The sequence below is a fragment of the Octopus bimaculoides genome, chromosome 4, assembly GCF_001194135.2.
Source record: "Octopus bimaculoides isolate UCB-OBI-ISO-001 chromosome 4, ASM119413v2, whole genome shotgun sequence".
NCBI classification, from domain to species: Eukaryota; Metazoa; Mollusca; class Cephalopoda; order Octopoda; family Octopodidae; genus Octopus; species Octopus bimaculoides.
Window position 1 is genome coordinate 12,157,855 of NC_068984.1, and position 22,448 is coordinate 12,180,302.

General features: G+C 37.4%; 1 protein-coding gene across 4 annotated transcripts in view; it reads right to left on the reverse strand.

Annotated features, from left to right (window-relative positions):
* Window positions 1-5,899: 5,899 nt before the first annotated feature.
* LOC106883543 (inhibitor of nuclear factor kappa-B kinase subunit epsilon) overlaps window positions 5,900-22,448 on the reverse strand; it is an 84,792-nt gene continuing 68,243 nt past the window's right edge. For 3 of the 4 annotated variants that reach the window (XM_014934584.2, XM_014934599.2, XM_014934591.2), the window contains exons 19-21: window positions 18,061-18,132; window positions 10,984-11,055; window positions 5,900-6,857 (exon numbers count right to left, since the gene is read on the reverse strand). In XM_014934584.2, coding sequence (XP_014790070.1) covers window positions 6,788-6,857; window positions 10,984-11,055; window positions 18,061-18,132 — 214 coding nt within the window. In that variant the 3' untranslated portion in view covers window positions 5,900-6,787. The remainder of the gene's footprint in view (window positions 6,858-10,983; window positions 11,056-18,060; window positions 18,133-22,448) is intronic. The other variant, XM_014934607.2, reaches the window with a different exon arrangement.

Consider the following 22,448-nt stretch of genomic DNA (forward strand, 5'->3'; position numbering starts at 1 on the left):
CAATTCCCTCCCACTTCTTCTCTTCTTCCGCACTATAACGTTATCAGATACTATTTCTTTTTCATTCCATCTTTCTATTTATCTCTTCATTCCATCTTTGGAACATACCATCTACAGATTCTTTTCAATAGTCAGATACCATCAATTATTTTTTCTGTATTTACATTAGTAACATTCACCGTTATTTTAAATGCCAAATGGTTATCGTCTTTGGCATTTTCTGAAATACACAGAGAATAAACGAAAATGTATGAAAGGAAGCGTTGAAGATAAATTTTTAATAACAAAATAGATTGCCATTTGAATGTTTTATTACAACCAAAAACATGTAATTTTGCATTAGTTACAGGGAAAGTAAAGAGTAATATTTCGTGTCTATTGTTTGATTTTGCTAGAAGCTTATTTTCTTTTAAAGACAGAACTCAGTTCCGAATCATATTCTTGAATCTAGCTCCCCCCCCCCCCCAACTTTTTTTTAATGGCTATCTCAGCATATTTGAACATAGCAAATATTTTTCAAAGAGATGTTTTTAATATTTGTTTCCTGGAACGGTATGAAACTGACGATTTCATAGGGAAGGAAAAGAACAACTTGGACATTTATGCATGTCATGATATTAACGATGTAGTGATACGAAATGGCCGTACGCGGAGTAGAAAGTAGGTCGTGGGCTTGTAAAGCGCTGGCTCTATAATATTGATTTATTACATGTGAATGAAGCTTTACAAGAAAAAGGTAAATGAGATGGTTTGGCATTCATACTTTTCTCAAAGATATTATAGATGAAAGAGAAGTTAAATAGCTACAATTGGCAATAAGAACGAGATTACAGATTTGGTTTGTTGGAAGCTTGCCTCTGCTTCATGGTGTTCATTGGAATATTGATTTCTTACACAGGTACAATGTTTCATATTTGTATGTGAAATCAAATGGGATGTTGTGACATTAAGACCAACAAGGTCAAAGAAGGAAAAAATGGAATTACTTTGTAACAACGTCTTGGCAGCCATGTTTATTTCATCAGCTCTATCAAATTATAAAGAATATCAAAAACGAAAGCAAAATCTGAGTAGCAGTAAATAACAAATCTCGTATAATGCCTGCGAGTGAGTTGTGGAGTGAGGTTAAACAAACACTAACAATAATTTTCTTTCTTTTTATCCATTTTCATGGATATACAAGATTATAGTTAAATACAAGTATAAGCAGAGCAGGGGAATGAGTTGATTAAATGAAAGGAATATAAATCCCCTATGTTATATTCATTGTACTAACTGTCATTATGACTCACTACTTTGTTATGCAGGAATGCGTTTATCTGACATGAAAACAAGGTTAAAAAGTAGAACTAGTTAAAAGTATAGGGGCGAGGAGTGGGGGATGTAGCAACGTTTGAGATATCGCTCGTACCCACCTTTTATAACATAAAAAGAGAAGAAAACGCAGCTCCATTTTTTGTTATCAAATACTTCAGTATTGTTGAAGTATTAAACATTGTTTACTTTAGTCAATTGTGGTTGATACTCAAGTTCAACTTATATATATACTGATGTTTATCGAGAAATTACAAAAAATTAGTTTGAGAAAATGCGAAACTGTGGCGCCTATACTCTTCAGAACAAAGAGGCAATCCAGCAAGACATCTGCTTATATTAAAACATACCCCTTGACTATAGCGTTTCCCTCAGACCCAAATTAGATATCGAATATAAACAATTCATTTGATCTAAAAATCTATTTTTGTTCTCGTGACTCTAGTTTCGAAATAACCGGTTTTAGACGCTGAATTGCATCATCAGTGAATCATTTTTACGAAAAAGCTAAAAGTCGATCTAAAGCTTAGTAGTTGTGCGTTAGACAATGTTTTACTAAGAAGATCTAAGACCAATATTCTTTGGTAGTTACGGTGGCGAGAATTGTTTCCATAACTACCAAAGATCATAATCACTTTACACTGCATAACTCTATTTAATACGAAGTCTTCTCCCTTGCATTCATTATCAAGAATTGTTATTAACGCTAATATCTTTTCCCCTCGCCATCACGACTGAAATTTCAATTGATTGAAAAAATTTTCTGTACTGACTACATTAAGTAAGTTTTATTTATATACAGACGTATCAAATTATTATTATCCTATTGCAAATTCTCCTTTAGAAAAGCTTGAAGAATCAACCTTCTAAAATGCTATTTGTGCTGTGTAAAAAACGAAAACAAGCTAAGAAGGGGATTAGCAAAATCTGTAGGGTACTAGGCAAAAATCTTGCCATATTTAGATATATCCCTTTACAGTATGATTTCAAATTCTACTGAGGTTGATTTTTCTCTTTCATCCACCTGGAGTCAATAAAATTTAATTAGCTGAGTATTTGGCCAGATTAAATTTTTCTCATTATTTATGATCTTGTCCTAATCATCATTATTCTAAGTAAGTTCCATTCCTTTATGATTTGGGTTTAAATTCTTCTGATATCAACCTTATTTTTTTATCAGTGAAACTAGAGTAGTATAAATTAGTATTAGTCACAGTAATATATTGTTTCCATTAATAGGCTGTTTGACCTTCTTTTAATAAAATATTCTTGTGCATGAGAAAAAAATATTAGAAAGCTGTGTGGTTACTTTGTGTTTAATGTTGAACTCTCAATGCAAAACTTTCAACAACTGGTGGAATCTCACATACCTGATGAACAGTAGCAAAAATGTAGCAGGAATAATTAAAAAAAAATACCATTGAAATAGTCATTATTTCGAACGATTAGACTTTTTTAAAAATATTTTTCTTAGGTCACCCAGTTTAACTTTTTTATCACTACATTTCTTTAGTTTCAATTAATTTGGAAAATAATGAAGGATTTACTAAAAAAAAAACTTTGTCAGTATTGAGTTGGGATATAAATTAACATGAAATTTTAGTGAAAGGTTTTAATTTAGATCATTTTAAAATTTCAGGTTTCTATCATTGAATCAGGAGTGGTCTCAGGATTAAATCTGGGTTTTTGATCAGTTTTGTGGGACCTTAAACTCTAGAATACCAGGTACACCATTCACTTTCCTATTATTATTGATTTCTAACATTGCCACAAAACCACAAATATTTTGAGATAGGGCATGATCAATTATATTGATCCCACCAATGCTTGGCTAGTGTTTTATTGAGCCCCCTGGAAGGATGGAAAGCAAAGTTAACTTTAGTGGGATTTGAACTCATGATGTAAAGAGCAAGAATAACTATTGAAAGACATTTCATCCTATATTCTTGTCGTATGTTGTATTGTGGTTGTTCATTGATATTTGTAGAGAATCAAAATGTCTTCCTAGGGCTGCATGTAAGAATGATTAACAAGACACAAACAATCAACAGAAACTTTATCTACTGCTCATAGTGTTGGTCTTTGAATGAAAAATAATTTTATACATGTGGGAGAGACATGCTGCTGGGGTTTACATCAAAATAGCTGGAACATATCAATCTGTGACTGGCCATCACAACTAGGAAAATAATCATGTTAAGTTCATTATAGCAAAATCTGTACCTTGTATTGGCATGGCTGGTGAATGGAAAATGAGAATGGAGTTGACATTCTGAAGTTATCACCAAAAATTAACCTTTTTATAAGTCTCATTACAAGGTTCTAGAAAGTTGAATAATGATGGCTTGACACTGATTGGTCAGTTAATTGGCCAGTCATGTGAAGTAACAGTGATCTCAACATGACATCTGCATGGCTGTTCAGCAATTTAGCTTCAAATCCACTACACTCTAATGAGTCTGCCAATTTACTACCTCAGAGAGAATATATAAGAATTTATTACATATACAAAAAGCCTAATTTTTGTGGGAGGGGTATAATTAACTCAACTCTTGTATTTGACTGATGCTTCATTTATCACCTCAGCAGGATGAAAGGTAAAGTTGACCTTGGTGAAGTTTGAACTTAGAATGTAAAAAGACATTTTATTTGACTACCTAAAGATTCCGTCAACCCCACCACACCCTAATTTTTCATTGATGGTGGTGAATTAGGAAACTAGTAGACAAAATACCTTCTGGTATAATTAATAGAGACAGAAGCAGTATTAATACCAAAAGGTAACCTTGATCTCCATCTGAATGTTGAAGTTGTGTTAAAACACAGAATACTGCATCATTTAGCTTGAGAGAATCTTTTCTAAGGACTTGTGGTACATAAAGGCAACCTTATGTAGTTGACAGATAAAAATAATCTGCTATGGCTGCCAGAACTGACGATCACATGATTTCATCCTGCTATGGGTTCTTCAGTGGCAGATGTCCAGCAGCATCATAACAGCTGAATCTTCTATCAATGATTTATAGAATCTCAGTTTCTATTCAGGCACTGGTGTTGCAAATAGCCAGTGGGTTTATTAAAAGATAATTAATAGAGACAGAAACAGTATTAATGCCAAAAGATAATCTTGATTGCTAACTTAATGTGGAGGTTGTGATAGAACACAGAATACTGCTTTATACCTTCTGGTATGTCATAATGTCATTTGGGGTTCTGAGTTCAAATCTCACCTGCCTTTACTTTTCATCCTTTTTGGAGATCATTCAAAATGAAGTACCAGTAAAGTACTGGAGTTTATACACTCCACCCAAATATGTGACAGCTAGGCTGTATTAGAAATAATTATTGATGTTGTGATTGGCTGGATGGTGGTGGATGGGGTGGGGGAATAGACAGGGCAAATAGTCAAAATAAGTATCTTATGGTATTTATTTAATGTCACATTATATTCTGAGTTGAAATCCTGCTAAGTTGACTTTGTCTTTCATCCTTTTGAAATGACCATTTTAATGTCTATTTTTCCATGTTTGCCTCGGTCATACAATACTACATAGGGGGCTGAGTTTGCTACAGCTGGATGCCCTTCCAGACACCAACATTCACTTGTTTTCAACTCAGACACGGTTACATAGAGAGCTGGAAACAAATGACAGTATCTGAACGAGCTTTTTGTTTACAAACATCACAACATATGTCCAGACACATAAACATGAATATGACACTATCTGCATGAACAGGAAGGTTTTCATTTACAACCAGTGAACACATGTGAAGATGAGGGGAAACACAGTCACTCTGACACAAACACTTATATACATATATACCAATAAAACAAAGTATCAGTCAAGTCCTGAGTTTCATTAAATCAACAGCTCTTCTCTCTTAACATTTGTTGTTGTGCCTCAGTAAGAAATTATTATTATTATTATTATTATTGTTATTATTATTATTATTATTATTATTATTATTATTAAGCTGACAAGCTGGCAAAATTGTTAGGATGAGGCAGAAAATGCTTACTGGTATTTCTTTCAACTCTTTGTGTTCTGAGTTCAAATACTGCCGTGGTCAACCGTGTCATTTTGGAAGTTGATAAAATAAAGTACCTGTTAAGTACTGAAGTTGATCATCATCATCATTTTAATGTCTTCTATTTTTGTATGGGTTGAATAGAGTTTACTGAGGTAGATTTTCTGTGACTGGATGCCTTTCCTGTTTCAACCTCCATCTTTTTTCAAGCAAGTTAAATATTTTCTCATGGCCAGACATGCTTCCACAGAATATTGGAAATGAACGACACTGCTTGTTTGACAGTGACACTCATTTACAAATGTCATGATATCAAGACAAGGACACACACACACACACATGCACACATATACAATGGGCTTCTTTCAGTTTCTGCCTGCCATGTCCATTCACAAGGCTTTGGTCAGCCTGGGGCTAGAGAAAGATGCTTACATAAAGAGACATACAGTAGGACTGAACCCCAAATCATGTGATTCAAAAGAAAACTTCTTAACCACACTGCCACGTCTGCAGAGATACACAAATTATAAGAAAAAATTGGAAGGAGAAAGAAGACTTGTTTACAAAATAGGAGCAACTTTATTTATTTATACTGTTTTATTCATAGTAATTTTACTGGCTGGCCATTCCTAAGCCATACTTTGACAGCTAAGCACCTTGTACTTGGGCTCCTGTTTATCATTAACTGCATAGATGAACCAGTTCGAAACATTTCACCAAATCTCTGATACAAACGAAACTAGAAATGATCCCAAGATGAAGTGTAGCAATAAAATACCAAACACTACTTTGACATCTTGCATTACAGAATATTTTAAGAGAAAGGGTAAGAGTGAGGATGTTTATTTTGCATCTTATGAAGATCATGCTGTCTATTTTATAACTTGTACCCATAGAAATTTCAAGATCATCAGCCACTTTTCCAGGATGATTGTAATGTTGAAACTGGAAGGGTATTACCTGGTTGCTGCTTTAAATAATTTATCATAATCCATAAAGTTACCTTCCCTTCAGAGCAATTTCTTCAGGTGTGTAACAGATGTTTGGTTCTGTTGCTGCAGTAAACATGATTAAATTCAGAGACTTCTATTCTGTTATTTTTGATAATTGTGATACAGTTGACAAAATTTACATTAAGGCACATTTGCTCTTAACAGAAATCCCAGTTGTGGTGGAAAAATCTATATCATTGCAAAGGCATAAATTGAGAAAGAACCAGATCTAATATCATGGTTAACTATTGTGGTCCAATGTATAGGGTACCATAGTATATAAATATAAACAGCCAGTCTATTTCACAAGAAAATAATGGAATTAGTAGTAATAATGAAACATTGTGAAGATGACAATCAGTTCCAAAATGAGAGCTGGACTTAAATGATACATTTTTTTGAAAATAAGATTTGGACAGTATTAAAATTTACACAGAATAAAGGTTTCCCAGCTAATTAATTTCAGAATCGGAAACAACTGCTTCAGGAATGTATGGTGCTGGAAATTGCAGTTCAGCGAATCTGAAATATAGAATTAGATACTTAATGTAAAATTCAAAGACCACTTTCTTCAGTGGGGAGGGGGGTATATGGTATAACACATCTAATATAATAAAATAACATGATAACAGGTAAAAAGGAATTATCTGGGAGTTGTCAGTTGTTTTAGTGTGTGCCAGTGCCATGTAAAATTCACCTGTGCTGGTGTCACATAAAAAGCACCCAGTATACTCTGGAAAGTGGTAAGTGCTAGGAAGGGCATCCAGCTGTAGAAACCATGCCAAAACAAACAACTGGAGCCTGGTGCAGCTCTCTGGATTTCCAGCTCCTGTCAAACTGTCCAACCCATGTCAGCATGGAAAATGGATGTTGAATGATGATGATGATGTGGGGGGGGGGGGATAGAGAGCAAGAGAACCAAGGGTGGCAGGGTGGGTTATGTAGGCTCATGAATGTGTGAAAGAGTGCAGACAGTAGAGTTGAGAATAGAAGTGTGGGAAATGGTGGGACTTAATTTGGTTCGGAGAATGTAAAGAAAATGGACAGACTTGGTTTGGTTCGGAGAATGTAAGGAAAATAGGAGTGGTTTATGGAGTAAGAAGCAATAGATGGTAACGTACATACAAAAAAAAGAAAAATTGCAAAATAGATAATTGTATTGATATGTTAACACCATAAAGCTCTCTGTAAGGTATAATAGAATTAATCAAAATAAAGATGGGTGTGGCAATGAATGTTTTTATCAAAATCTAGGTCTACAGGAAGTTGTGAATTCAGATTGTTGATGGAACACTTTATTAACCAGTTTATGGCAGTGATTCATTCAGTTGCCTGCACGTGGCAATGGTAATCGCGCTGATTGAGGTCAGCACTCAATGTGAGATAATGTTCGGTGCATATTTATGTCAACCGCTTTACTGCAAGTATTGTTTATTTACCTAAACTGTATCCCCATGCAGGACACTCATGCGATATCATTCCTGAATAAGATCACTCGACAGCACAAGTCAGATCAACTACATACATTTACAATCATGTGAATTCAAAAATTGACTTTAGTGTGGTAGAGTTCAAAAGAGGGTACCACACTCAGTGGCATATCACATTGTGAACAATGGTGTCTAGTTTCCTTACATTTTCCTTTACTTTACATACTGTGCATCTCTTTGAAACATTTGTCTTCTTGGTGGTGGTGGGAAACAGTTATGAAAAATGTCCACATCCCTTCAACATGCAGTAAGGAGAGATTCCGGCATGGGAATACCCATGCATTCTGTACTTGGTGCTTCTGTCATTTCATGGAACAATAGATTCCTGAATGTCAATCTATCTCCCACATCGTCAAGCATCTGCCAAATCAAATGTGAGTTCACAACACACATGTCAACTATATACAAGAAAATCTTTTGTACCATTTCACAAATTTTCTCACTGATTTGATCTGAGTGGTCAACCCTGCCCATCCCTCCATTGTATGAAACAACTACACCCGGTTTCATTATGGCATTACTGTCTGCATCTTCTTTCCTAGTGTCCTTCATGCTTGCAAAATGCATTGTGGATAATATGCAGACGTTTTTCTTATGCCACACTAGAGTGAGAATGCTACTATTGGTCCATCGGTACACTGTTTCCTCCTTTCAAAGTTTTATCTTGAGATGATTGGGCGGCATGTTTTTCCTGTGCATCCTCACAGTCCCACAGGCATTACTCCTCACCTGCAGTTGCAGGAAGAGGTCTGGACTGGAAAACCAGTTGTCCATATAAATATTGTAGCCTTTGTCAAACCAGTTTTCATTCAGCGACAATACACCAGTTGATGCTAGAGTAGACGCTGGAAGATCCAGTCTGTCCTAACCAGTGTAGATTTTGTAATTCCATGCGTACCCACAGGCTCTGCCAGTTGATTGGCATACTTTATAAATCTTGACTCCAAAGCGGGCATGTTTGGTCAGGTTGTATTGTTTGAATCAGAGCTTTCCCTTGAATTTCTACAAATTCTTGTCCGTGCAAATGTCCTGTGTGGGGACATACACTGTTCTGAAATTTTCAGCCACTTTGTCAATGATAGGATGTATTTTGTGCAGTGTGTCATCCTGGTTGTTGCTTGAGTTGAAATACAGATTTCGAAGGCGGCGAGCTGGCAGAAACGTTAGCACGCCGGGTGAAATGCTTAGCAGTATTTTGTCTGCTGTTACGTTCTGAGTTCAAATTCCGCCGAGGTCGACTTTGCCTTTCATCCTTTTGGGGTCGATAAATTAAGTACCAGTTACGCACTGGGGTCGATGTAGTCGACTTAATCCTTTTGTCTGTCCCCTCTATGTTTAGCCCCTTGTGGGCAATACGAAATATAGATTTCGAAGAAGTGCCAAACATTGATCATGTGAAATTGTTTCCGGAAATAAAGGTGTCAATGTGGCTGGATCCTAATTGTAATATGACACCAGGGTTGGTTTCCTCACAATGCCCATCAGCAGGGCAAGCAGAACTTTGATTTTGTCCCCTATGGTTGGAAACCAATCACCGCCATGCCCGGGTCTCACATGCTGGGGATGGTTTTCAGCATAGTCATCTGTTTCGTCTGCTATATATCGGAACATTTCATCCATCAAAAACTCATGGAAGATTTCCAATGGCGAACTTCCATGTTCAAGGTTTGCCTTTATACCAGGCATATCAGTAAACCCATGCCATCAGAGAAAATTATGTCTCGGTCACCACATGACATTCTGTTGAATCATCTGATTCTGAAAATACTCACTCTCTGAGTCATCATATAGACCAGAAGAAACAACTGGTGAAGTGGTGGGGCCTGGTGTAGTTTAGTGTGATGACTGTAAATTCGACAAAACATGACACAACGATGAAGTTAACGTAGCTGGAGTGATAGGACGTGATGACTGTAAATTTGACAAAACAGGATGCGATGATGAAGTTGACAGGCCTGGAGTGGCAAGACATGACAACGATGCTGATGGAACTGGCGTAATAGAATGTGAGGGAAGCAGGAGTGTGGCATGACGTGATGATGAACACAATGAAGCTGGTATAGCAGGATGTAATGATGAAGTCAGTGTGGTGGGATTCAACCATAAATTACGTGCAAGACCAGAAGATTCAGCTACAGCAGAATCCTTGGATGCCATATTGCTAATGTGGTATAATCACTAAAACTACAGCTTATATAGGAATAAAGCCTACATCCGGGCTGTAAATATTTACATGAAACATCTAACCAGCTTATCAGTTGCCAGGTGGACCAGTACTAATTCAGGCAACAGGTTGTGTATAATTACGTCAGGTGGTGTATAATTAAGTCGATCGATTTAAAGTATGTACATTGTTAGCGTAAATTTACGTCAACCGTTTTAAAAGGGTTAATTCTATAGTCTTTACTGTACTTTGCTACTCAGAGTATTTATCTAAAGCAAGATGAATCAAGCCAAGCCAATCAGTTTCCGGTCACTAGGGAAAACATGGGTAGAGAGTGAAATTTCATGGAGGTGTGATTCTAGAAGAAAAAGACTGGATAAAAACTCAAGGATGGCACTGGACCAATGAAATTCATGTTGTTGTGAGGTGAGCTTCTTAACCAGACAGCCATACCTGCACTGATCTGAGGGTGAGGAAGAGAGAAATTAATGAACTGAGTAATGTCAGAAGGAAATATAGAGACTGTTGTGACAGTGTTAGAAGATATAAAGAGAAAATACAGTGAGCCAAGAGTTGTAAAGTGTTGGCATCTGAAGGCTCGTCAATCAGATTTATGGTGTCAATAACATCAGTGAGAGCATATGGCTTAGTGGTTGGGGTATTTGGCCCATAATCATAAAGTTGTGAGTTTGATACCCAGTGGTACAGTGTGTCCTTGAGCAAGACACTTTATTTCATGTTGCTCCAGTCTACTCAGCAAGCAAAAATGAGTTGTGCCCTTAATTCAAAGGGCCAGCCTTGTTACATTGTATGTCATGCTGAATCTCTCTCAAAACTATGCTAAGGGTACACATATCTGTGGAGTTCTTAGCTATTTGCACATTGATTTCAAAGAGTAGGCTGTTCTGTTGATCGGATCAACTGGAATTCCCATCATCGTAAGTGAGTGTCAGTTGATTATACCATTTTTTAAGACAAAAAAATTACAACAAACCTTTCACTAATCTCACTAGCTTCCTTTTTTAGCTGTTCTGAATCGAGCTCATCTTCTTGAATTTCTTGTAAGCTGAAATATGTATGGAAATTAAACAATTTTTGTAATAAACAGAAAAAGTATAGAACAACGACAACAACAACATACATCAGGAAATCTATTAAAAAATACGCAAAATCAAAAATTTACACAGACAAATATAACCGTATATTGGAAATGGTCCTCTTGACCATTAGCGGGTCAATGGGTCATTTTTAAAGGTTTCATCTCATTGTAGTATATCAAGAAAAAGTCAATTCTTTCAAGGCTGTTAACCGAAGGTGGACATAGCCAGAAGTGCATGGAATAAGAGAAAATGAAAGTAGCTCCACTAGAAATTGAATCAGAATTTATTGCATATTACAAAGGTGCAGATATGTGGCTGTGTCATTTGCTTCAGAACGACATGGTCTCAGGTTCAGTCCTACTGCAAAGGACACTGGACAACTGTCTTCTGCTATAGACCAGGACCAACTAAAGCCTTGTGAGTGGATCTCATAGGTGGAAACTGAAAGAATGTATGTGTGTGTTTGTGTGTATATTTAAATATATCTGTTGCAGGTAAGTTGGGACATATAATCCAAGCATTTACCTCATGAAACCCTTCTACAGGTAGCAACTATTAGAAAGGTGGAAGTTTCCTTATGAAGCTACATCTTCAATAAACAGAAAATCCACAAACTCGCCACAGAATGGAGTTAGCAATATTCTTTTAATGCATTGTTTACAATTGTTTCATCAAATCACGTTTTAACCAATCTTGCATCATGTTCATTAACATATCAGCAATTATTGATTCAGTTCTATGCACAGCACAAGTGATCTTTCTCACAGCATATGAGAATTAATTCATCAAAACATATGTATTTGTGTCTTCTTGTTTTGATATCATGTGATGGTTTTGAGTGTCACCTTCATTCAAGCAGAAATATATTAATTTTACTCGGAAACAGGTGAAGGTTGACGACAGGAAGGGCATCTATCCGTAGAAAATCTGCTTCAATAAATTCTGCTTGACCTCTGAAAGTATGGAAAAGTGGATGCTAAAATGATGATGAGGATGATGATGTTGATCTACAATGTTGCATCTCCTATGGGTAGAATTTCAGGGTTTGATACATTTCGGCATTGCCTCTTTGGCACTGCCTGTCTGGAGTCGCTGATTTGATACTGACTCATTTGACATCAAATGTTTTAATGTATGTCTTGTTATATGCATGCGTGTGTGTATGTGTGTGTGTGTGTGCGCATTTGGTTTTAATGTTTGTCTTGTTATCTCCCTACATCACTCTCTCTTTCTGTTTATATGCATGTGTGTGTGTGTTCGGTTCCTGTGCGTAAACAGACTGTCCAGTAAGTCATGCCAAATCATCAGCATCTGAACAGCTGAAATTATCAAATACAACAGCAAATACAGAGCCACAGTGTTAAAAGCATTTTTCCCCCAACACCTTATTAGTAACAACAAAGAGACATAGTAAAACATCAAAGCAGATGAAAGCAGCATAAATGTATTATTATTTTTTCTGGAGGTTAAAATATGTTTAAAGACAGCAACAGTATCATCATTATCACCAGTGGCGGACTGGTCAGGTTGCCAGCTTGCCCGATGGCAAGTGGGCCCCTGTGCCATTAGAATCCATATATGGGGGCCCATGTTAGTATCTAAGGGGTTCATCCCCTCAAGTTTGGGAATTTTTTTTATTCACTCCTGGAAGAATGCATTAATTATTTCAGCCTTGCTGTGTTTGTAGACAGATGAAAAGAATACTTTTAACAAAAAAAAAAAAAATAAATGATAGCATTGTAGTCGCGGGTGGGATCCCTTGTAGTCGCGGGTGGGCCCCCTTGTAGTTGCGGGTGGGCCCCCTTGTAGTTGTGGATGAGCCCCCTTAGTCTTCAGGCAACCAATACTTTTAGATCTAGTCCACCACTGATTATCACCATCAGTTAACATATGTCATCGACGATGGCACAGGTTAGACCAGTGGTTTTCAACTGGGGTCTATATAAGACCCCAGTTTTGGGGGTTTGCACAAGCAAAATAGTAAATTGGGGATTGACAGGAGTAGTTTAAGGGTCCATGAAAAAAGAATTTTGCTTTTGATGTATTTATTGCAAGAAGCAGTCAAGTTTCTTTCTCTAATGTTTGTCATAGTTTAACATGCTTCTGGAAACTGAAACATGTTCTCTCAGAGAATACTGCTGCAAACCATCACAAATGAATGGGTGAAAAATGAAATAAGAATTTTCAAAGAAGTATCTATCAAACTAGTTTTAAATCATTGAAGAGCTATGGGATTCCATCAGAATAAAATACTAATCAAAGAAGCCCATAGGTAAAAATAAAATAGATAATGGGTAAAGACTCCCTTTGGTCGTGAATGACCATGGGATTGTACCTAGAAAGTTCCCCTCTGAGGCAAAAGTCTGAGCAAGGTTGTTTGTTTATGGAAGACCAGCAGTTGCCCATGCAGACCAGCTTCCCCACTCCATGCCTCTGATGTCATCCAAGAGAAAGGCAAAGACCAATACAGCTTGGCACCAGTGACTTTGCAACTCATTTCTACAGATGAGTGAACTGGAGCAACATAAAATAAAGTGTCTAGTTCAAGAACACAACACACAGCTCAATCTAGGAATTGAACTCACAACCTCATGATTGTGAACCCAGCACTCTAACCACTGAGCCATGTGCCTTCATGAGACTAAAGAAGTAATACTATATAAAAGCAACAAGAAAAGTGAAATACCTAAGGTGCTAATCACTGATATGAAGTATAACATGGTTTGTAGTGGTCTTAGTCAAATGTTTGAGGGCAACTTTTAACAGAGATACATCATGAAGATCCTCACCCCAAAAATAAATATTGTATTTATTAAATGAATGTCCAATACATTGTGATCTTCACATTTCGTATCTAAAAATCACTCATATAATTTATCCTCCTTTTATATAAAAAGGTATGCACCCAATTCTGACCTGTTTTTGTATTGAATGTTTTGCATTCTACACAAGTAAATATGGTAGGTGAGATTTGAGAATTTTGGTCCATACAACTGATATGATGCAGAATTGTATGAAGTACATGTAGAGATGTAAAATGAACATTAAGAGGATGAAATCAATGATGATGGGGAGGAGGAGGAGAAAAACTCTGGTTTCACCGCCCTTCCAAAATGTAGGTATGTCAGGCAAACTCCTATCTCCAATGAATACACACACAAAAAAGATATAATTTGAAGATTTTAGTTAGTGGCAATATATATTCCATTATATATTTAATCCTTTCGTTACCAACCCAGCTGAAACTTGTTTTCATAAGTTTTGAATTAAAATCTTCCACCAAACCTTAATCACAATTTTTGTTCCTAACACTAGCTGAATGATAACTAACTTATTTTACTAAATTCTTTGTTATATTTAAAGTAATTGAAGTAAACAGAGCATCTCAAAATAAATACAGTAACGAAAGGGTTAAAGCAATTACTAAGGGGTTACTGACTAACTGACTATGTAAGAGTCACTAAAGAAAATACACCAAGATCATGAAGCCCTGTATATTCTTCCTTTGTCAAGAAGCTGGTATATTTTTGTCCTAAATGAGAATTTTTTTCTCCATGACAAAATACAGCGAAAAGCCCTTACTGCTTCAAATATCTCTCAAACATATACGAACTGGTCCTAGTTTGTATATTTTCCATGACTGCTTCAGGAATCTACTGAGATATTTGTTCTGGCCTAACAGCCCATAAGTGCAATCAGCAAATAATATTTACGTATTTTATGATAAAAGAAGATTTGCCTCTGAATTGACTCAGAGTTGGCTCTCTTGGTATCTGGTGCTGAAGAGAACAAACAAATTCAAAATGCCTCCATCGGTGTAACAGAGGGTGCTCTGAGTTGACTATGATATTTTAACACTCTTTTATCTTAAGTGAGAATTGTTTTCTCTGTGACAAGATGCAGTGAAAAGCCAAGTTCAAATATATCTGAAACATTTTAGAACTAGTCTTAGATTTGTATAACTGGATTAATTCAGTATCAGACACATGTTCCTGTCTCTCTATCTTACTTTTTAGCCTTTCAACACCAGGCATAAAGCCACCTCCCTGCCTGCTACACCTACATTCAGTCAAGGGAAGGTACCTTCTTTGTCCTGCAACTAACCTGATGACCTCACTAGTGCTGGTGCCATGAAAAGAAAAACAAAAAAAAAAGTCCTCAGTACACACTGTACAGTGGCTGGCATTAGGAATGGCATAGAGCCATTGAAAGCATGCAAGAGCAGACACTAGAGCTTGATACATATCTGTAGCTCATCACATCCTGTTGCAAAATTCAGCCCATGTCAGCCTGGAAAATGGACATTACATGATGATGCTTGAACACATATTTAATTCCAGTGTAGTTTAATATTGGAGCTGTGACAGCAAATGTTTTGCTGAATCATGTGACTGACAACAGGACAGCTGATTTTCAGATTATTGGCATTCCTGTAGACTGTCATGTAATCTGCCTAAAAGTCACATAAAATTATCAATAAAGAAATAGTAACGGACAGCTGCTGGTGAGAATTTGAAACATTTACAAAATGAATCATTATACAAGATGACTAAAGTAATTCAGTATTTTAGGTTGCATTTATATCTTTTACAGTTTACCAGTTTCAGTAACGGAGCTGCAACCATGCTGGGGTATGACCTTGAATGGTTTTTAGTTAAGCAAATTGACCCCAGGATCTATTTTTCTAAGTCTTACACTTATTCTATCGTTCCCTTTTGCCGATCCACTAATTTACAGGGATATAAACAAACCAACACCAGTGGTCAAGTGGTGTGTGAGTGAGACAAACAAAGACACACATATACACAACAGGCTTTCACACAATTTCCTTCTGTCATGTTTGCTCAAACAGTATTGGTTGGCCCCGAGCTATAGTGGACATTTTCCTGAGGAGCTGTGTAGTGGGACTGAAACAAAACCGCATAGCTGCAAACCAAGCTTCTTGACCACACAGCCATGCCTGTCATCACCATCGTCATCATCATCATTTAATGTCCATCTCCTTGCATGCATGGTTAGGATGGTTGACAGGAGCCAGCCACGTAGAAAAACTACCTTAGGCTACTGAGTCTGTTTTGGCAGGGATTTTACAGCTGGATGCCCTTCCTAACACCAACCACTCTGCAGAGTGGACTCAATGCTTCTAAAGTGGCACTAGCACAGGCGAAGTTAGTTTTGACATGATTTTTACAGCTGGAGGCCCTTCAAAACACCAGCCTCATTACTGTGTGGATTGGATACTTTTAATGTGACACCAGCACTGGCAGAGTAACCGAGTAACTCACAAGACAAGGAATTATGAGAGGGGCAGGGTATTTGAGGAGAGGGAACTTGTGTCCGAGGAAGAAAGGTTAGAGTGTGACAAAGAGGCAGAGAGATAGAAGCAGGTGTCTTGTGACAACAGGGGGGGGGGGTGTACATATTTAAAATATATTGATACGTTTAAACCTATATTTGAATTAGTGTTATATTATTTAATGTAGGAAGCATTGCAAAGCAAAACAGAATTATTTATACAAAAAGGGTAAAAATATATTAGCAAATGACAAAAATATTTTTATATTAGCTATAATGAAAAAGACGACTACAGATATATTTTTATCTTATTATGGCCTCATCATCAAAGAACAGATTTTACCATACTTGCTGATGTAACGATCAAAAAATCACTAAGTGTATGTACAAGGTATTGGTCTTATTTGTATATATATATATAGAATACACACACTTTGTCATCATCATCATCATCATTTAATGTCCGTTTTCCATGCTAGCATGGGATGGACGATTCGACCAGGGTCTGGGAAGCCAGGAGGCTGCACCAGGCTCCAGTCTGATTTGGCAGTGCTTCTACAGCTGGATGCCCTTCCTAATGCTAACCACTCCGTGAGTGTAGTGGGTGCATTTTATGTGCCACCGGCACAGGGGCCAGAGGAGGCTGGCAATGGCCACGATTGGTTGGTGCTTTTTACGTGCCACTGGTAGATTCCTTCCTCATTAGTCTGACAAATACAGAAAAGACTGTGCTTCACTGATAAGGTCTTCATAAGGCAGAAATATGTTCAGAGTTGCCTCCAATGCTTCTTGAAAAAAAAAAAATGAAAATAATGCATTATATTTTATAGTTTCTGAAACATTTGGAAACTTTAAGCATAACATTGAAAGCCTGTTGATGTTGACCATTGATGCCAGTGGCTGTTAGTTACATCAATATATCGGAAACTTGAGCGATGAATCATACACACACACACATATTGGTTGATCATCACTGACATATTATCTTTTCCTAGATGTTAAAGACAATGGCTGTAAGCAATGCTCATGCTGAAATTTAAAACCAATAACAGCTTGCATAATATTGCTAAGACTCACATTCAAAACCAAGTCGTCCAGAAACAAGCCTGAGCAAGATCTCTGGTTTCAAAATGAGGCAATGGGGGTGGATGTTTATCTCAGAAATCCTTTCTCCTAGAGAGATGTCTAAACAAAGACTAGGGGTTTCTCACTCTCAGCTGTTGGATAGCCGCATTCTTTACTGAGTTCACCTGTCTTTTGACAGATTTTTCTTTCATACTGCATGTCCAATGAAACCCCACCACTTATCAAGGAGGATTGGTGTAATCTTTGACAGCCCAACCATGTAACAGTTTGTACTGGGTTACATTATACCAATAACACTAACAGTGACCACACGCACACACACGCAGAGTAACTTTAATAACCAGCTGTGATATTTACATCAGTGTTAGCAACAAACTGATCAGTATATTAGTTATTGACAGTAGTTACAAAACCGTATTAGGCATTGCCCATGACTATATATGGCATCATCTGTATTCAATGACTCTATAGATATACCAAAGAATTATTGAATGACGATAATCGACCATATATAGCAGCATTAATTAAAAGATGTCTCCATATAATAGAGAGGGGTCAGTGAGCATGAACGTGTATAATAATATTCAAACCTGTCATCAGTTTTGTCATTGATTTTAGCTTTTAAATGTTTATGGGTTTTCTTGTTTTTGACTTTTGGTAACCTACAAAATAATTCCTTTCACAAATTAGTCAATTCTGGGTAATATCATCATCATCATCATCATCATCATCAACAACAACATCATTGTTTAACGTATATTTTTCCATACTCTCATGGTTCAAACAGAATTTGTTAAGGCAGATTTTCTAAGGGTGGATATCATTCCTGTTGCTAACCCTAACTTGTTTCCAAGTAAGGAAATATTTTCCCATCACCAGAGACCAGACATATTTTCTCAGAACATTAGAAATGAAAGGACACCATTTGTATGCTGATTACACTAATCTATAACTACCACATGATGTCGGGGTAAGGAGACAGTAACACACACACACGCACACACTACAGGTTTCTTTCAGTTTCCATTTGCCAAATCAACTCACAAGACTTTGTTCAACCCAGGGCTGCAGTAGAATACACTAGCCCAAGGTGGGACTGAACCTAAAACCATGTGGTTAGGATGCCAGCCTCTTACCACACAGCCACAGCCAATATGCAGTAAATTATTATCCATATCTAATATTATAGAGTATTATTGTGCCGAACACTGACATGAGATGGATTAAGAAGGAAAAGAGGATTCTGCAACTTTTATTATGCCCTGTCATATGCTTAACATGCCAAATAATGAGGTGCAGGCCCCAGTTGTGTGGGTATGAAGCTGGCTTCCCAACCATGTACTCTTAGGTTCAGTTCCACTGCATGGCACCTTGGGCAAGTTACTTCTACTATAGCTCCAGGCTGTCCAAAGCCTTATGAGTGAATCTGGCAAATGGAAACTGAATGAAACCCCCATGCCAGTGGCATGTAAAAAGCACCATCCGAACATGGTCGATGCCAGTGCCCCCTGAATGGCTCCCGTGCTGGTGGCACGTAAAAAGCATCATCCGAACGTGATCGATGTCAGTGCCCCTTGGCTGGCCCTCGTGCCAGTGACATGTAAAAAGCACACACTACACTCTGGGAGTGGTTGGCATTAGGAAGGGCATCCAGCTGTAGAAACATTGCCAGTCCCCAGTCAAACTGTCCAACCCATGCCAGCATGGAAAGAGGATGTTAAATGATGATGTTGATATGTGTGCGTGTGTGTGTCAGTATGTACATTTCTCTTGACATCATGTGATGGTTGTAAACGAGCATCATCATCATCATACAACCGATATTATTAGTTTCCAGTCTTCTGTGAAAAATATGTCTGGCCATGGGGAAATATTACCTTGCTTGGAAACAGGTGAATGTTGGTGACAGGAAGGGCATCCAACTGTAGAAAATCTGCCTGAGCAAATTGCATCTGGCTCATGCAAGCATGGAAAAGGTAGATGTTAAATGATGATGATGATGAAAAAGTATAGTCAGGAATTGTATATGGTATGCCCAGTGTAAACTGTGGGCACATCAAAGGTGTAGTGGAATCAAAGGAAGGGTGACAGAAAATATAGTCTCTAAAGTAGCAGATACACAAATGCAGTAAGCAGTATGACCAATTAAATGCCCAAATAACTTTGAAAAAGTAGTGCACAACTTTTGTTACTCAAGGTGATCTAAATAGCATTGGTGGGAATACTCTTAAAGCTTAGTGAGAAGAGTAAGAATATACTTAAGCTAACCACTAGGCATATAACCAGATGGTTAGGGCATTAGCCTCATGATTATGAGGTTATCGGTTCAATTCCTGAGCAGCACATTGTACCATTTTTTAAAATTTATTCATTCATATTTATTTCTTTATTGCCCACAGGAGGCTAGACATAGAGGGGACAAACAAGGACAAAGGGATTAAGTCAATTACATCGACCCCAATGAGTAATTGGTACTTATTTAATCGACTCCCGAAAGGATGAAAGGCAAAGTCAATCTTGGTGGAATTTGAATTCAGAACGTAAAGACATAAAATACCACTATGCATTTCACCTGGCATGCTAAAGTTTCTTTTTTCTTTATTGCCCACAAGGGGCTAAACATAGAGGGGACAAACAAGGACAGACAAAGGGTATTAAGTCGATTACATCAATTCCAGTGCTTGAATGGTATTTATTTCATTGACCTCGAAAGGATGAAAGGCAAATTATATCAGTATCAACAGTATAATACAGTCTATATATATTTTGCCATTGTTTGTCCTAAACTTCACTGGTTCAGAAAATCCACTAATTAGGCACTTGCCTAATCTCAGGCTTGTTGGATTAGTAAAGTCAGGAGTGGTATAAATGCAAATTACTGGTTTAATTTGAGTGGTATAAATGATTGTGCAGAAAGGATGTTTAAGAATGTACTGAGATTCTATATTATGTTGAAACTGTGGAGGCAGTGAGCTGGCAGAATCATTAGCATGCTGGGCCTTATGTTTTGAATTCGAATACTGTTGAGGTCAACTTTGCTTTTCAGCCTTCCCGGGGGGGGGGGGATAAAATAACACGAAACTATGGCTTATGCCAGTTTCAGGTTATTGGCACCTGTGCTGGTGGCACATAGAAAGCACCCACTACACTCTTGGAGCGGTTGGCATTAGGAAGGGCATCTAGCCATAGAAACCTTGCCGAATCAGATCGGAGCCTGGTGCAGACGCTGGCTTACCAGTTTTCAATCTAACCATCCAACCCATGCCAGCATGGAAAGCAGATGTTAAATAATGATGATGATGATGATGAATACTACTAGGGTTGATGTATATAACCCTTACCCAAAACTTCAGGCCTTGTACCTGTAGCAGAAAGGATTGTTGTTGTTGTTGTTGTTGTTGCTGTTGCTGTTGCTGTTGTTGTTGTTGTTGTTGTTGTTGTTGTTGTTGTTGTTATTATTATTATTATTATTATTATTATTATTATTATTATTATTATTATTCAGGTGGCAAACTAGCAGAATTGTTAGCATGCAGGGTGAAATGCTTAGTGGTATTTTGTGTGCCACTACATTCTGGGTTCAAATTCTGCCAAGGTTGACTTTGCTTTTCATCTTTTCAGGATCAATAAAATAAATACCAGGTGAGTGCAGGGGGGGGGGGGGTAATTGACTCATCCCCTCCCTCCAAATTGCTGCCGTTGTGGCAAAATTTGAAACCATTATTATTATCATCATTCAGGTGGTGAGCTGGCAGAATCGTTAGCATGCCGAATGAAATGCTTAGTTCTGAGTTCAAATTCCACTGAGATCAACCTTACCTTTCATCCTTTCGGGATCGATAAATTAAGTACCAGTTGAGTGCTGGGGTCGATGTAATCGACTGTCCCCTTTCCCAAAATTCCAGGCCTTGTGCCTATAACAGAAAGGATTATTACCTCTGCCTTAGTGAAGGTGGAGGTATTGTTTACAGCCATGTTTGTTTGTTTGTTTGCCCGTGGACAAAATATCTCAAGAACCACTGGATGGATTCAGATGAAACTTTCAGGGATGTTTGACCTAATGATTGGCACAAACTGATTAGATTTTAGAATTGATCTGGTACCAGACAAAGATTCTGGATTATTTTAACGATTTTTTCACTTAATTTTTGAGAGCGGTCGGGTTCATTTTTAGTATTCTCGTTTGTGAGAGGAATCAAGTTTATTTCAGATATTCTCATTTTAAAAATCATCTCCGGTTAATCATTGAGAGGACATTGATGTTGCTTTGGTGGAGGTTTGCGCTCACTGACTGCTCTTATTATCATCATTATTATTATTATTATTATTATTATTATTATTATTATTATTATTATTAAGGTGGAAAACTGGCAGGATTGTTAGCATGCCGGGCAAAATGCTTAGCAGCATTTCACCAGTCTTAACATTCTGAGTTCAGCTTTGCCTTTTATCCTTTTGGGGGTCGATAAAATAAGTACCAACCAAGTATTGGTGTCAATGAAATCAATTAGCCTCCTGCCCCCGAATTTCAGGCCTTTTGCCTATAGTAGAAAGGATTTTATGTTAAAACTGGGGAGTGGTGTAAAGACATGGAGTAAAGATAAGGGAGGTGTACATATACACAATATTCTTTTCTACTCTAGGCACAAGGCCTAAAACTTTTGGGGAGGGGGGCAGTTGATTAGATTGACTCCAGTATGCAACTAGTACTTAATTTTTCGACCCCGAAAGGATGAAAGGCAAAGTCGACCTTGGCGGAATTTGAACTCAGAACATAAAGACAGACTAAATACCGCTAAGCATTTCGCCTGGCATGCTAATGATTCTGCCAGCTCGCCACCTTATATATACACAATATTGAATGAAGTAGCATAAAGGCACCATACATACATAATTGAGTGAAGTTATGAACAGCTATAATAACACCATACACACATACAATGTGAAGATTCTTAGCCACTAGGTGCATGGGATAGTG